The sequence below is a fragment of the Sinocyclocheilus rhinocerous genome, unplaced genomic scaffold (assembly GCF_001515625.1).
Source record: "Sinocyclocheilus rhinocerous isolate Xijiao unplaced genomic scaffold, SAMN03320098_v1.1 scaffold214, whole genome shotgun sequence".
Classification (NCBI taxonomy): domain Eukaryota; kingdom Metazoa; phylum Chordata; class Actinopteri; order Cypriniformes; family Cyprinidae; genus Sinocyclocheilus; species Sinocyclocheilus rhinocerous.
Window position 1 is genome coordinate 144657 of NW_015657514.1, and position 13217 is coordinate 157873.

The 13217-nt window shown below is 35.4% G+C and overlaps 1 protein-coding gene across 5 annotated transcripts in view; it reads left to right on the top strand.

The window, feature by feature from the left end:
* The window catches only part of LOC107721219 (MAP/microtubule affinity-regulating kinase 3-like), a 31801-nt gene extending 19314 nt beyond the window's left edge, over window positions 1-12487 (top strand). For 3 of the 5 annotated variants that reach the window (XM_016529120.1, XM_016529119.1, XM_016529117.1), the window contains 7 exons: window positions 1709-1821; window positions 1908-2058; window positions 2258-2460; window positions 4326-4429; window positions 4666-4905; window positions 5097-5123; window positions 11278-12487. In XM_016529120.1, the coding sequence (XP_016384606.1) occupies window positions 1709-1821; window positions 1908-2058; window positions 2258-2460; window positions 4326-4429; window positions 4666-4905; window positions 5097-5123; window positions 11278-11635 (1196 nt within the window). In that variant the 3' untranslated portion in view covers window positions 11636-12487. The remainder of the gene's footprint in view (window positions 1-1708; window positions 1822-1907; window positions 2059-2257; window positions 2461-4325; window positions 4430-4665; window positions 4906-5096; window positions 5124-11277) is intronic. The other 2 variants (XM_016529121.1, XM_016529118.1) reach the window with 2 other exon arrangements.
* Window positions 12488-13217: the final 730 nt, after the last annotated feature.

The following is a 13217-nucleotide window of genomic DNA, read 5'->3' on the forward strand; positions in this document are numbered from 1 at the left end:
ATTACGTTTTAAATATGGTTATTTTTCTTACAAAAATGCATCGATTTGCTACAGGAGGCCTTTGTTCACCCCCAGAGCAGTGTGAGGCGCTTTTTATTATGGATGGATGCGCTTTATTTCACTTCTTTTGGACTGATGCACTGCAACACCCGCTGACTGCCATTAAACCGCTTGAAAGATCAAAGTCCATTTTTAATAGCCTATAACTCCAACTGGATTCGTCTGAAAGAAGAAAGTCATACACCTAGGATGCCTTGAGGGTGAGTAATTTATGGGCTAATTTTCATTTTTGGGTGATTGATATTGTATGTGTACTCTCACACTTTATTTGCTTCTATTTTAGAACACTGCATGATTATCTAATCAAAATAAAAAAAAAAAACGCAAGTCACACACTGGACAAAAGTGCAGCGATGCGTTCTCGAAGAAGTCACACACCAGACGCGTCACTTTCAATTCAAGCATCGGACTAAAACTTTATTTAATCACCAAACGAACATAAGTTTGCTTCAAGAATGAACAATGTGGCATAAATGAGTTTGAAGTTCGGTGTTTAAAAAAAACAGAGCAAAGGGAAAGAGAAAGTGCGATCTGTATTACAGCTCTCTATATGAAGCATAAAGACTGTACTAACCCTTTAATAAACATTGCTTATTAATATTATTATCATTATTATGAATGTTAAAAAAAAAAATTTTTAGAAGTCAGTAAAATGTCTTTACTGTCGCTTTTGATTCATTTAAAGCATCCTTGCTGAATAAAAGGGTAACACTTTATTTTAGGGACCAATTCTCACTATTAACTAGTTGCTTATTAGCATGCATATTATTAACATATTGGCTGTTTATTAGTGCTTAAAAAGCACATATTCTTCATGACCTTATTCTACATCCCTAATCCTACCCAATACCTAAACTTAAAAACTATCTTACTAACTCTTAATATTAAGCATCATAGTAGTTTGAGGCAAAAGTTGTAGTTAATAGTTTGTTAATAGTGAGAATTGGACCTTAAAATAAAAATAAAGTGACCAATAAAAGTTTTTTTTTTTTTTATAAAAACAAAAAAATCATACAGACCTTAATGTTTGAATGGTAGTGTATGTAAAATTACTGTTATCCAGTATTAGTAAATGCTATAAAATCCTGTGCATGTTAGCCATTCCATGAACTAATGTTAATGTACAGAACCTTTTTGTAAAGTGTTACCTAATAAATGTATTTGAGTTAAAAACAGAAGGTACAGCGCATGGTCTTTTAAGGAACAGTGAATGGGTGGCTACAGGATGGATCTGTGTATTGTTAGCATGTGTAGGAGGAGCGGATGACTCAGTTACATTCTTACAAATAAACTGGATTTATCTCTTGGTATTGACCTACTGGTTTATAGTGTCTGCATAGCAACTGAGGGGGTGATGTGTGATACGATTATGCTAACATGTTGAATATTTAATTATCCTTAATCTCTAAAAGACTTAGATGCAATAGTCTTCAATTAGTGTCTGATTTGGTAGACAGCAGCCCTCATTGTAGATATCATTCATGTTCTCAATACAAATAGTGTGGGATTACTTGTGTGCTTTCTTAAACCCTAAACCTAAGTGTGACCAATAATAATAGTAATAGTAACAAAAACTTACTGTGTAAAGATCTAAACCGAAAAGAGTCTCTAAAATTGATCTGAATTCTTTGTGTGTGTCATTCTCCAGATGTGATAGTGGGAATGGGCTTTTCTAGAGAGAAGATCCAGGAGTCTTTGTCCAAAATGAACTATGACGAGATCACAGCCATATACCTGCTGCTGGGAAGGAAGACCAATGAGGTGAGCTGCTAATGAAGAGTGGCTACTTACAACTGATATTATGGTTTATATTACATATGTGACTTGCTGTTTTTGTGTGTTTGTAGGAGGTCAGTGAATCCAGCTCCAATACTAATCTCTCCGTGGCAAAGACCAGACCCACCAGTGAGATGAACGGCCAGTCACCATCGCACCTGAAGGTCCAGAGAAGCGTCTCCTCCAGTGAATCCAGAAAATCTAGACGCCACAGTGAACAAGGTGACTTTCTCTTTACAAACAGACCAATATTAGCTTTTTGGATCCAAAAGTTGCATATTTGCACAGACCTATCAATTGAATAAAATTTGTACTTAAATCTACTTAAGTCTACTATTTTCATGATATGCCTCTTAACTAATTAAATTAATCACATACCGGAATATTTGCTGAGAAAATCTCCCGAATGTCTCTTTCACAGTTGGTGTGGTCGCTAACTCGGCGTTGAGTAACTCCAAGAAGACGGTTCCTGTCACAGCTGACGGTGACAGCAAACAGGAAGGTGGAGTCACAGCACGTAAGCCGCCTACTCACAGCCCCACCAGCCCACTCCTGGGTAACGCCAACAACCCAAACAAAACAGAAATACCTGACCGCAAGAGAGGAAACTCCATCACACCTAATGTGAGTTCACCCTCGCTGTTAAATACTGATGTTGTGTGTATGTATGCATGTGTGTGTATATATTTATATATATATATATATATATATATATATATATGTATAAAATCTGTGAAACCAAAGTATGAAGAAATAAATTATATAAAATGCAATAATTTCAATAAGGCCCACATATAAAATAAATTAATAAACTAATAACAGAAGCTGCATCTGAAGTGGCATTAGATTTATTTAAACAGACTGTTTAATGTAGCTCAATGAAATGGACTTAAAAACATTATAATTGCATGAATAATATTTATAAAAAACCTTATATTGAGATTATGTTATATTGTTATGAGTATATATGTATACTCATATACTATGTATATGTATATATACTGTATATGTATATGTACATGTATATGTATATATATTAGGGGTTGCACCGACTAGTCGACTTCAATGCTCTGCCATGACGCTTTAAGCTTGACGTCGACTAGTCGCTGGTCCTATAGAGGGCGCAACAGGATAAGAAATCTTTGAAGGACTTCCACATTTACGCTCCGTTTCCAAACAGTTGAAATGACAAATAAATGCATACTCTGAAAGTGCTCCACAAGACGTGAGATTATATTACTGAATGCTCGAAATTGAACAGGAGAATGCACGTTTTAAACAGCTTATTGCACAGGTAAGTTAATCGCGATAAAAATGAGCCGTTATGGGAGCAACAGCCATGTGGGCAGCGCTGTGTCATATGCCATAGCTGTGCACAAGGTGTTTATCACAGCTCCAGACTTATTTACCACTTATTTACTCCTTCAATACCACGACTGAGGTGCCCTTGAGCAAGGCACCGAACCCCCAACTGCTCCCTGGGCGCCGCAGCATAAATGGCTGCCCACTGCTCCGGGTGTGTGTTCACTGCTGTGTGTGTGCACTTTGGATGGGTTAAATGCAGAACACCAATTCCGAGTATGGGTCACCATACTTGGCCACATGTCACGTCACTTTCATTTGTTCATAATGACGTATATATATATATGTATATGTATTGGGGTCCAGGAGATTTTTATTTTCTGAAAGAATTTAATACTTTTATTCTGCAAGGCTGCATTAAATTGATCAAAAGTGATAGAAATCTTTTGTAATATTATAAATGTCTTTACTATTTCTTTTGAATATTATTTTCATCAAAGAATGCTGAAAGAAAAAGTTTTACGATTTCCACAGAAATGTAAAGCAGTACTACTGCTTTCAACATTGATAATAATAAGAAGAAATGTTTCTTGAGCAGAAATCACCATTTCGGAGTTATTTCTGAAACCTCATGTGACACTGAAGACTGGACTAATGTTGCTGTAAAAAAATCAGCTTTGCATCACAGGGCTCGACGCTTACTTTTCTGTTTAGGAGCGTGTTCCTTGTGCTCCTAACTTAAAACATTTAGGAGTACGTTCAAAATTTTAGGAGCACCTTCTAATCAATTATCCAAAATGTTATCAAAAAGTAGCCTTTCCATTACGAGGTGATATTTGACTCCTCTAAGCTTTGAAGCTCCCCTGAGCACAATCACAAGTATGAAGATCGGGTAAGTCGCGCTGGTGCTCCTAAAAAAAATTTCATAGTCGCACGCAGTAGTTTTCAAATGGTCGCACTGTCGAGCCCTGCATCACATAGATAAATTACATTTTACAATATAATGAAATGGAAAACGGTTGTAATAATATTTCACAATATTACTTCTAATATTACGTACAAATAAATGCAGCCTTGGTGAGCATAAGAGACTTCTTCAAAAACATAAAAGTAAATCTCACCGACCCCAAGCTTTTGAATGGGAGTTCCCTTGATGATAGAGCTTGCGTTTTCTTTTTATCACACAGAATAACTCTGGATCAGGAGGCATATCAAGGAGAAACACGTACGTGTGCACTGAGAGAAACAACGCAGACCACCTTTCTGTCATTCCTAATGGGAAGGAGAACAGGTACAGGTTGCCCTTCCTGTGTCTTGATTGATGTGCTTAATATTTGCATTAGGCAACTTTGTACACTAATTTTTACCATGCATTAATGCAGTTTGCTTCATAACAGCCACTTACATTATGCTCAGGGTGTATTTTATTTTTCTGTGTTGAAGTTGTTCCTAGCGTCTTGCTGTACCAACTGAGTTACAGGAACACATCGTTAGTGAAACCAAGCCTGATTTTGTCTCTGTCTGTAGTGAGACGTTGTCTCCTGGCTCTCGGGACCCGGGTGCCTCCACTCACAGCATCAGCACTGCTGCCACACCTGATAAAACGCGTTTCCCACGAGGCTCCGCGAGCCGCAGCACCTTCCATGGACAGCTGAGAGATCGTCGCACGGCCACCTACAACGGCCCACCCGCCTCGCCAACGCAGCCGCGCAGCCGCGGTAATGCCAACAACCTGCTCACCAAGCTGACCTCCAAACTCACGCGCAGGTAAACACACATTCACATGCATAAACACAGCGTTTTTTTACAGTGCCAGTGGCATACGATTGAGGCCTGACTCTTAACTTTCTTTTCCTGACCTTTCTTTTGTTTGTATTTTTTTTCTTAAGGGTTCATTAGAATGGTTTATTTTGTCCGTCTTTGTAATGTCTATCCTTTTTTTCATTCTTGTGTTGTAGAAATATGTCATTCAGGTTTTCCAAAAGGTAGGACATCGAGTTCATGGGGTGTAAATCTGTCTTTAACGTAATGAGAGGAGGCCGGGGGCTGACGCACTAACCCATAGGGATTTTATTGCAGTGATTTGGAGTTTAATGCTCTCTCAGTGGTTGATTACAGCATGCTTTAAAACACTGGCTGCATCCTAGTGTGACCAGATCAAATCAATCTGCCGCTCTTTAACTGATTGCTACTAATCTAAATGTTTGCATGACACAAGCTGATTGTGCAAAACAATGTGTATGACTTAATTTGACATTTCAAAAACACTTCATTTAAATCATTCTGCTGATTCCACAAGGGCTTCGGTACATTCACAGCTGTACACGGTGTAGAGAGATCAGTTTGGCATTCATCTGCAGTAGCTCTGTTTGATTCCAAGGTTATTATTATTATTATTTGAAGAAATTAATACATTTTATTCAGATAGGAGACCTTAAAGGTGCAATGTGTAATATTTACAACGATCTATTGACAGAAATGCAATATAATATACATAACTATGTTTTCAGATGTGTATAAAGACCTTACTTAATTAACCGTTATGTTTTTATTATCTTGGATTGAGCAATTTCTATCTACATGCACCGCGGGTCCCCTTACATGGAAGTCTCCACCATGTTTCTACAGTAGCCCTAAACGGACAAACTGCTTTACAGAGCGCGTTTCGTCACTTTGTTGTTCTTGCCAATAAAACACTGACACAATGATGAACAAGTACATTAACATTCGCAATAACATTGATTTATTGAATGATTAAGTAAATATAATTCCTTAATTTACCTTTGTAAAGAAATCTCATTGCTCTCTGCTGTCTTTACCGACAACATCTTTACCTGTGTCGGCCACCGTAGCTTCTCTAAAGGAAGGGGTGAGCGGGGGACTGAGCCGTTGGTTGCAATTCGCAACCTCACCACTAGATGCCGCTAACATTTACACACTGCACCTTTAAATTGATCAAAATTGACTGTAAAGACATGTATGATGTTGCAAAATACTTGTTTCAATTGCTGTTCCTTTGAATTTCCATACATCAAATAAAATAAAATAAAAAATATATATAATGGTTTCCGCAAAGACATAAAAATACAACTGTTTTTAACATTTCAATAATTTGAAATATGTCTTGAATAGCAAATATTGCTGTTTTACTGTATTTTTGATCAAATAAATGCAGCCTTGGTGAGCATAGGAGACGCTAAATAACATTTAAAAACAAAAAAAAATCTTACTGAGCCCCAATATTTAGAATGGTGCTGTAAGTGTTTTCATTGTGTTAAGAGTAAAGAGAGCTCTGATAAACAGATTTACAATGAATACAGATTTGAATGATTGAAAATTATTAATACGAAATTATTATAAATAGAAATTATATTGAAATGATAAAGATCTCTCCTGTTAGCGATAAGTGGTTTAGACATAATGGATCCACAGTGCCATCTGGTGGTAAAAAAAAAAAAAAGGAAATTATTATTCTTGTGGTCCAGTTTTTGAAAAGAGAGTGGATAGTGTGGACTGAGACCCAGTCGCAAATGTAGACCTAAATGAAATCGGAGTACATTTTTAGGGCCAGGGACAGTGCAAACTGGGTTGACGTTAAAGTCCTCTTTAAAGGAACCATACTGAACAATAGACCTGTGCCCCTGCAAACACAGTCGCCTACAACATGGGCATATCCATAAGAAGGTCTTTTGCTTCTAGAAAGCAGTGCTGGTTATAGACTCCAATGATGACCAAAGATAAAGACTGTGTACTTAATTTATTTTATGAAAGAATTAACTACTGATTTTATCAAATCTAAAATGACTATGTAATATTTTCTTAGTTTGAGACGATAGGGAGACTCAAGTCAGTCACTCAATGCATCATAGGTGTGAGTGTTTGCTACTGAGCTCAGTTTATGTTTTGATTTACTCTGATTGGTGGATCTCTCTTCAGATTTATGGGTAGTGTTCTTCACCAGATTTATATACACACTAATGTTCAAACGTTTGGAATAATTAAGGATCGAAAATACAGTAAAAACAGTAATACTGTCAAATGCCAAAATTTATTCAACAAAATGTTGAATAATTTTTAAAATGTAATTTATTCCTGTGATGCAAAGCTGAATTTTCAGCATCATTACTCCAGACTTCAATGTCACATGATCCTTCAGAAATCATTCTGATTTGATTATTATTATTATTATTATTATTATTATCATCAATCCTGAAAACAGTATCACTGCTATATAGGATTCTTTAAATAAGCGGTTCAAAAGAACAGTGTTTATTTGAAATGGAAATCTTTTGTAAAATTGTACAAAGTCTTTACTGTCACTTTTTATCAATTTAATGCATCCTTAAAAATCCTAAATGTTTGAACTGTACTGTGATATAATGTATAATATAGTTTATGCACTCTGGAGGCCTGTGTTGCAGCTATCATGAGTCTATTAGAGCGTATGGGCACGTCCTAAAGAAGGGTTTTTGGTGGGAGGAGTCTGTTGTGGCTCATAGGCAGGGTTTGAAGTAAAGCGCACTGTAAGCTGCAGCAGACTCCATGTTGAACGACCTTCAGGAGTCACCTTCTCATCAGATTTGTGAACGGATCACACACTTTCTCTAACAGTACGAACTGCTCTATTAATGTTGAAACTGTCTCAATCTATTCCTCTCTTCCCCTGTGTTTCCTTCTCTTCCTCCCTCCCTCCCTCCCTTCCTTTTATCTCTTTCTCTGTCTGCCTTCCTCCCTCAGGGTCACTCTTCTTTCTTTATCATCCCCCTCTCCTCCAGCCTCTTCCCTTTCCACCACACTACGGGGTTCCCACCACCATGGAAATAGCAGGACATATATATTACACTTTTTAAATAAAAATTTAGATAAAAAAAAAATTAAGTGTGTATACACATTTTTAAAATATTTAACGTGTATGTGTATATATAACATATATTATTATTAAATATTTATATTGATTAATATATAAATTAAATTCTATACATTTTATATATGTAATTATATAAATTATATATTAAATAAAATACACTTTTTATATTATTTTTAAAATGATTAAATGTGTGTATACTGTGTGTGTGTGTGTGTGTATGTGTGTGTGTAATATTAGTGGTGTCAAAATTAGCACGTTAACGCAGGCGATGAATTTTTTCAGTTTAACGCGTTAAAAATATTTAACGCAGGGGCGGTGCTAGGGTTGGCCACCACGCTCACAACTGCTGCTTCTGTCACTTTTTCTCTTGACAAGAAGTGCGTTGATTCAGTCGCAGAACGACGGGAGACGTTTCAGACGCGTGCTCCACTTCACTTCAACGCCAGGCACGAGTCAAACGAGTGCGGAAACGGTACTGTGCTCACAGCGTGTGCTCTTCAATTACAAGCACAAAGGCGCCGGCGCGCTGTAGCCTGTAACCTTTCATATCAAAGCGCGAAATAAACTACGTGCATGCAGTGTCGTGGTCAGTTAAGTCATGAAGTTACCAAAAAGGCTATTAAAGCTGCCTTAAAACTGTGCATGCATGTAATATATTTTATATGAGTCACATTTAAGAACATGTCTCTGAAATGGTTTTCAAAACTGTCCTGGAGCAGCCCAGCACTGTCTCACTCATCTAACACTCGATTCAACTCGTCCGTTCATTATTCAGACTTTAAGACCTGAAGTGGGTCAGAAAAGGTAAAAAGAGTTGAGAGAAAATATGATGCGTGTCAGATCCGCGTCACGTTCAGCAGCGGCAGCTCTTAAAGAAATAGCAGCCAAAACTACCTAATAACCAGCTGCTGTGATGTCTGTTAATCAAAGGACAAAGACAAAAAAAAAGAGGAAAAAATAACTTTTATAGCTTTAAGGATTCATCTATATTTAATTTAGAATTTAGTGTTTGATAACTTCAATTTCTGTATATTTCTGCTGAAGGGCACAGGTAAATATGACATTTATTATAATGGGTTTATGTGAAGATTGTTTTAAGTTCACTTAAATTAGAAGTTATTTTTTAAAGTCTAATAGATGTTAAAATTGATAGCTCTGAATTATACTGTAATGTTGAATGGCTATAGTTAATGGTTAAATGTCAAATATTAGGGGGCAATTTTATAGAGAAATCAGTATTGGTATGATTGATTCTGGCCTTCAGTCATAGAAAAGATGCCATTAAACAAATATTAAAACATATACTGTATTTATGTTGTTTGCACATTAATTTGAATATTGAATGTGAAATTATTGCAATATAAAAGTATATTTAAAAACTTTAATGTTAGGTGGGATTAATCGCGATTAATTGTGTGTGTGTGTGTGTGAGAGAGAGAGAGAACGCGAACATCTGTTTTGTCTGTCGATTTTAGTCCGAAATGATGGCGTATCCATAAACGCACTACGACACGCACCCTCTCGCATGCGAAGAGCACAGTATATACTGTATGTATAGACACGTCCTCTATATCTGTATTTACGTCTGATATCAGCATCCAGCACTCAGAATAGGCTTTTACCTTCCTCTCCTGGTTGATTATTTTCGTGTGTTGTGGACGTATATGTTCCGTCTCCCACTGTAGGAGAGATCAGAGTGTATGTTAGTGTAGTGTGTACAGCACGAGGGCCATAAGTCTGCTTTATTCATGTTGAATGTTTGAGTGATGTGCTTTTTTTTCTTCTCTTTTTACATTAGGGCTGGGTGGTTAAATATTGATTTTTTTTCTTAAAGTACATATTGATTTAGCTGGTTATTTAAAAATTATGTAACACTGCGAGTATCAAATGTGGCAATGTGACTAAAAAAAAAAGTATATTAAAATATTTTAGTTTATTACTATATTTAATATTAAATTGTATATAAGCAAAATTCATTTAGGTGATAAACAGTTTAACTCTATTTTCACACAAAAAATAAAATAAAATAAAATCTAAAAATCTTAATTCTGTAAAACATTTTGCATTAAAACATGCTTGCTGTTGTTTTTAAGTGTTGGTTCTACTGATTTGGAAATGTTAAGCTATTTTGTATATAATTTTATTTTTATTTTTTTGCAAGGATGCATTCAATTTATAATGTGACAAAAACATTTGTTACAAAAGATTTCTAATGCAAATAAATACTGTTCTTTTGAACTCGTTTAATCAAAAAATCCTGTAAAAAAAAAAAAGAAAGAAAAAGTGTTAGTTTCCACAAATATATTAATATTATATAACTGTTTGCAGCACTGATAATAAGAAATGTTTTTCGAGCATCAAATCAGCACATTAAAATTATTTCTGCAGGATCATGTGACACTGAAGACTGGAGTAATGCTGAAAATTCAGCTTTGATATCACAGGAATAAATTATGTTTTAAAATATATTAATATTTAATAATCTTTTTTTGCAAGGATGCATTCAATTTATAATGTGACAAAAACATTTGTTACAAAAGATTTCTAATGCAAATAAATACTGTTCTTTTGAACTCGTTTAATCAAAAAATCCTGTAAAAAAAAAAAAGAAAGAAAAAGTGTTAGTTTCCACAAATATATTAATATTATATAACTGTTTGCAGCACAGATAATAAGAAATGTTTTTCGAGCATCAAATCAGCACATTAAAATTATTTCTGCAGGATCATGTGACACTGAAGACTGGAGTAATGCTGAAAATTCAGCTTTGATATCACAGGAATAAATTATGTTTTAAAATATATTAATATTTAATAATCTATTAAATAAGTTATTTTAAATTGCAATAGTATTTCACAATTTTACAGTTTTTACTGTAGTTTTAATCAAATAATTGCAGACTTAGGGAGCATAAGCGACTTAAATTAAAATATATATATATATATTATCAAACCTAAACTTTGTGTATATTGAAAATAATAACATGCTAATTTTATTCTTTTTTTTACACTATATCACCGAGCCCTATTTTATGTTACATGGCATTAAAAATGAGCTGCTTGTGTGCATGCCCTAGTCTGCTGTGCATTTGATTGGCATTAATTCCCATGTGTGATGATAACCCATGAATGCACTTGCTGCACTGATTCTTCACTACCATTGTGATCAAGTCTCAGTGTGTTAGTAATCTCAATACAAGAAACATTCTTCTTCATCCTTTGCCTTAACCTTACCTCCCTCTCTTTCCATTCCCATCCCACTCCGTCCCGCAGTCGCCATGTATCTGGGGATCAGCAGAAAGATGAAGGGAAAGATGGAAAAGACGGGAAACCCCGCTCTCTCCGTTTCACCTGGAGTATGAACACCACCAGCACCATGGAGCCAGCCGACATCATAAATGAGATCCGCAAAGTTCTGGACGCCAACAGCTGCAGTCACCAGCAGCGCGAATGCTTTCTGCTCCTCTGTGCCCACGGGGACAGCCGCACCGACAGCCTCGTCCAATGGGAGATGGAGGTTTGCAAACTGCCCCGGCTCTCACTTAATGGTGTCCGTTTTAAGAGGATATCTGGCAACTCCATCGCTTTTAAGAACATTGCTTCCAAAGTTGCAGGCGAACTCAAGCTATGAATATATCTTTAATCTAACTACAGTACATAGAGAAATTTATGAAATGGTTCAGTTCAGTATAGACAAACAAATTAAGCTGTACAATCGTAAAGTAGCAGTTTCCGAATTATTATTATTATTTTTTTTTAAATAAACCACTTACATGTATTTGAAAAAATGTATATATTTTAACATTGCTTAAAGCAATAATTTCTTAACATCGGTCACACAATTATCATATTATCGTGCAAGTCGTTAAATGCTGTAAAAAGAACAGGTTTGAACCTTTCAGTGTTACGATTGTATGATGCTCTGAGAAGAACTCATTGCCATCGCCATCATTGCAGACGGATGAGCTGAGGCTGATCATTCAGGAAATGGATGCTAGATGGAGATTTGTGAGGTTTCGTTTTGTTTTAGCTTTTTAACAGGCACTATTCTGTGGTGGTTTTAAGTATCGTGTGTTTTGGACGGCTCTTGTGTAAAGGGTTTCGGCCGAATCTTGAGTTGCTTTTTGAAAATGTGCTCTGCGCCTCTATGTATTGAGGGTGCTCGTCTGTGAAAGCGGCTGCAGTAAACCTGGTTTGAGCTCAGTTTCACTGTTTGAATGTTATTAAGAGCAACATTTCGATGTTTTATAATTTATTTCAGTTTTGCCCACTCAAATGTATTTTTTGTGTAAATAATGTACTTTATGCGGCAAGTACACATTTTCATACTGTTTTGTTGGGAGTTCTCTGAAACCAAGAGGGCATCTTGTAATCTTTCACTTATAAGACTCGCCACAGATTCCATTAAACTATCTGTAACTTGTCACAGTGTTCATTGCAGAGATCTAATACAGCTACAACAATGATCTCAACATTTGTATTGCCTGTTTTTTTCCTGACTCTTCCTATTGTATGAGCTGGCAGCTCAACAACTTGGGAGAGCTTTATACAATCAAAAAAAAAAAAAACTGGTAAGAGTTTCAAAGTATGATTTGTTTAGTTTTACAAAGAAGTCTCTTATGTTCATCAAGGCTGCATTTATTTGATTAAAAATAGTCAAAACAGAAAATATTGTGAGATAATTTTACAATTTAAAATAACTGTTTACTATAATGTATTTTAAAATGTAATTTATTCCTGTAATGGTAAAGTTGAATTTTCAGCATCATTACTACAGTCTTCAGTGTCACATGATCCTTCAGAAATCAGTCTAAGATGCTGATTTGCTGCTCAAGACACATTTTTATATTATTATCAATGCTGAAAACAGTTGTGTTGCTTAATACTTTTGTGAAAGCCATCATACATTTTTTAGGATTCTTTGATCAATGAACTGCATTTGTTTGAAAAATAAATCTTTTATATCTTTTGTAAAGACACTATTAATCTCTTTATTGACACTTTTGATCAATTTAATGCATCCTTGCGGAGTAAAAGTATCTAATTTTAACATTTAAATTATATTTCAAATTGTAGTTCTAGACTATTGCATTGGGTAGGAATTGCAGTTTGTGTGATCTCTAGAAAATGGTTTCTAGAAATGCTTGAATTATTCTCAAATCATGAATAACTGTAAAAGTCGTGGAAATTAATTAGTGAAAAGGTATAGGAAT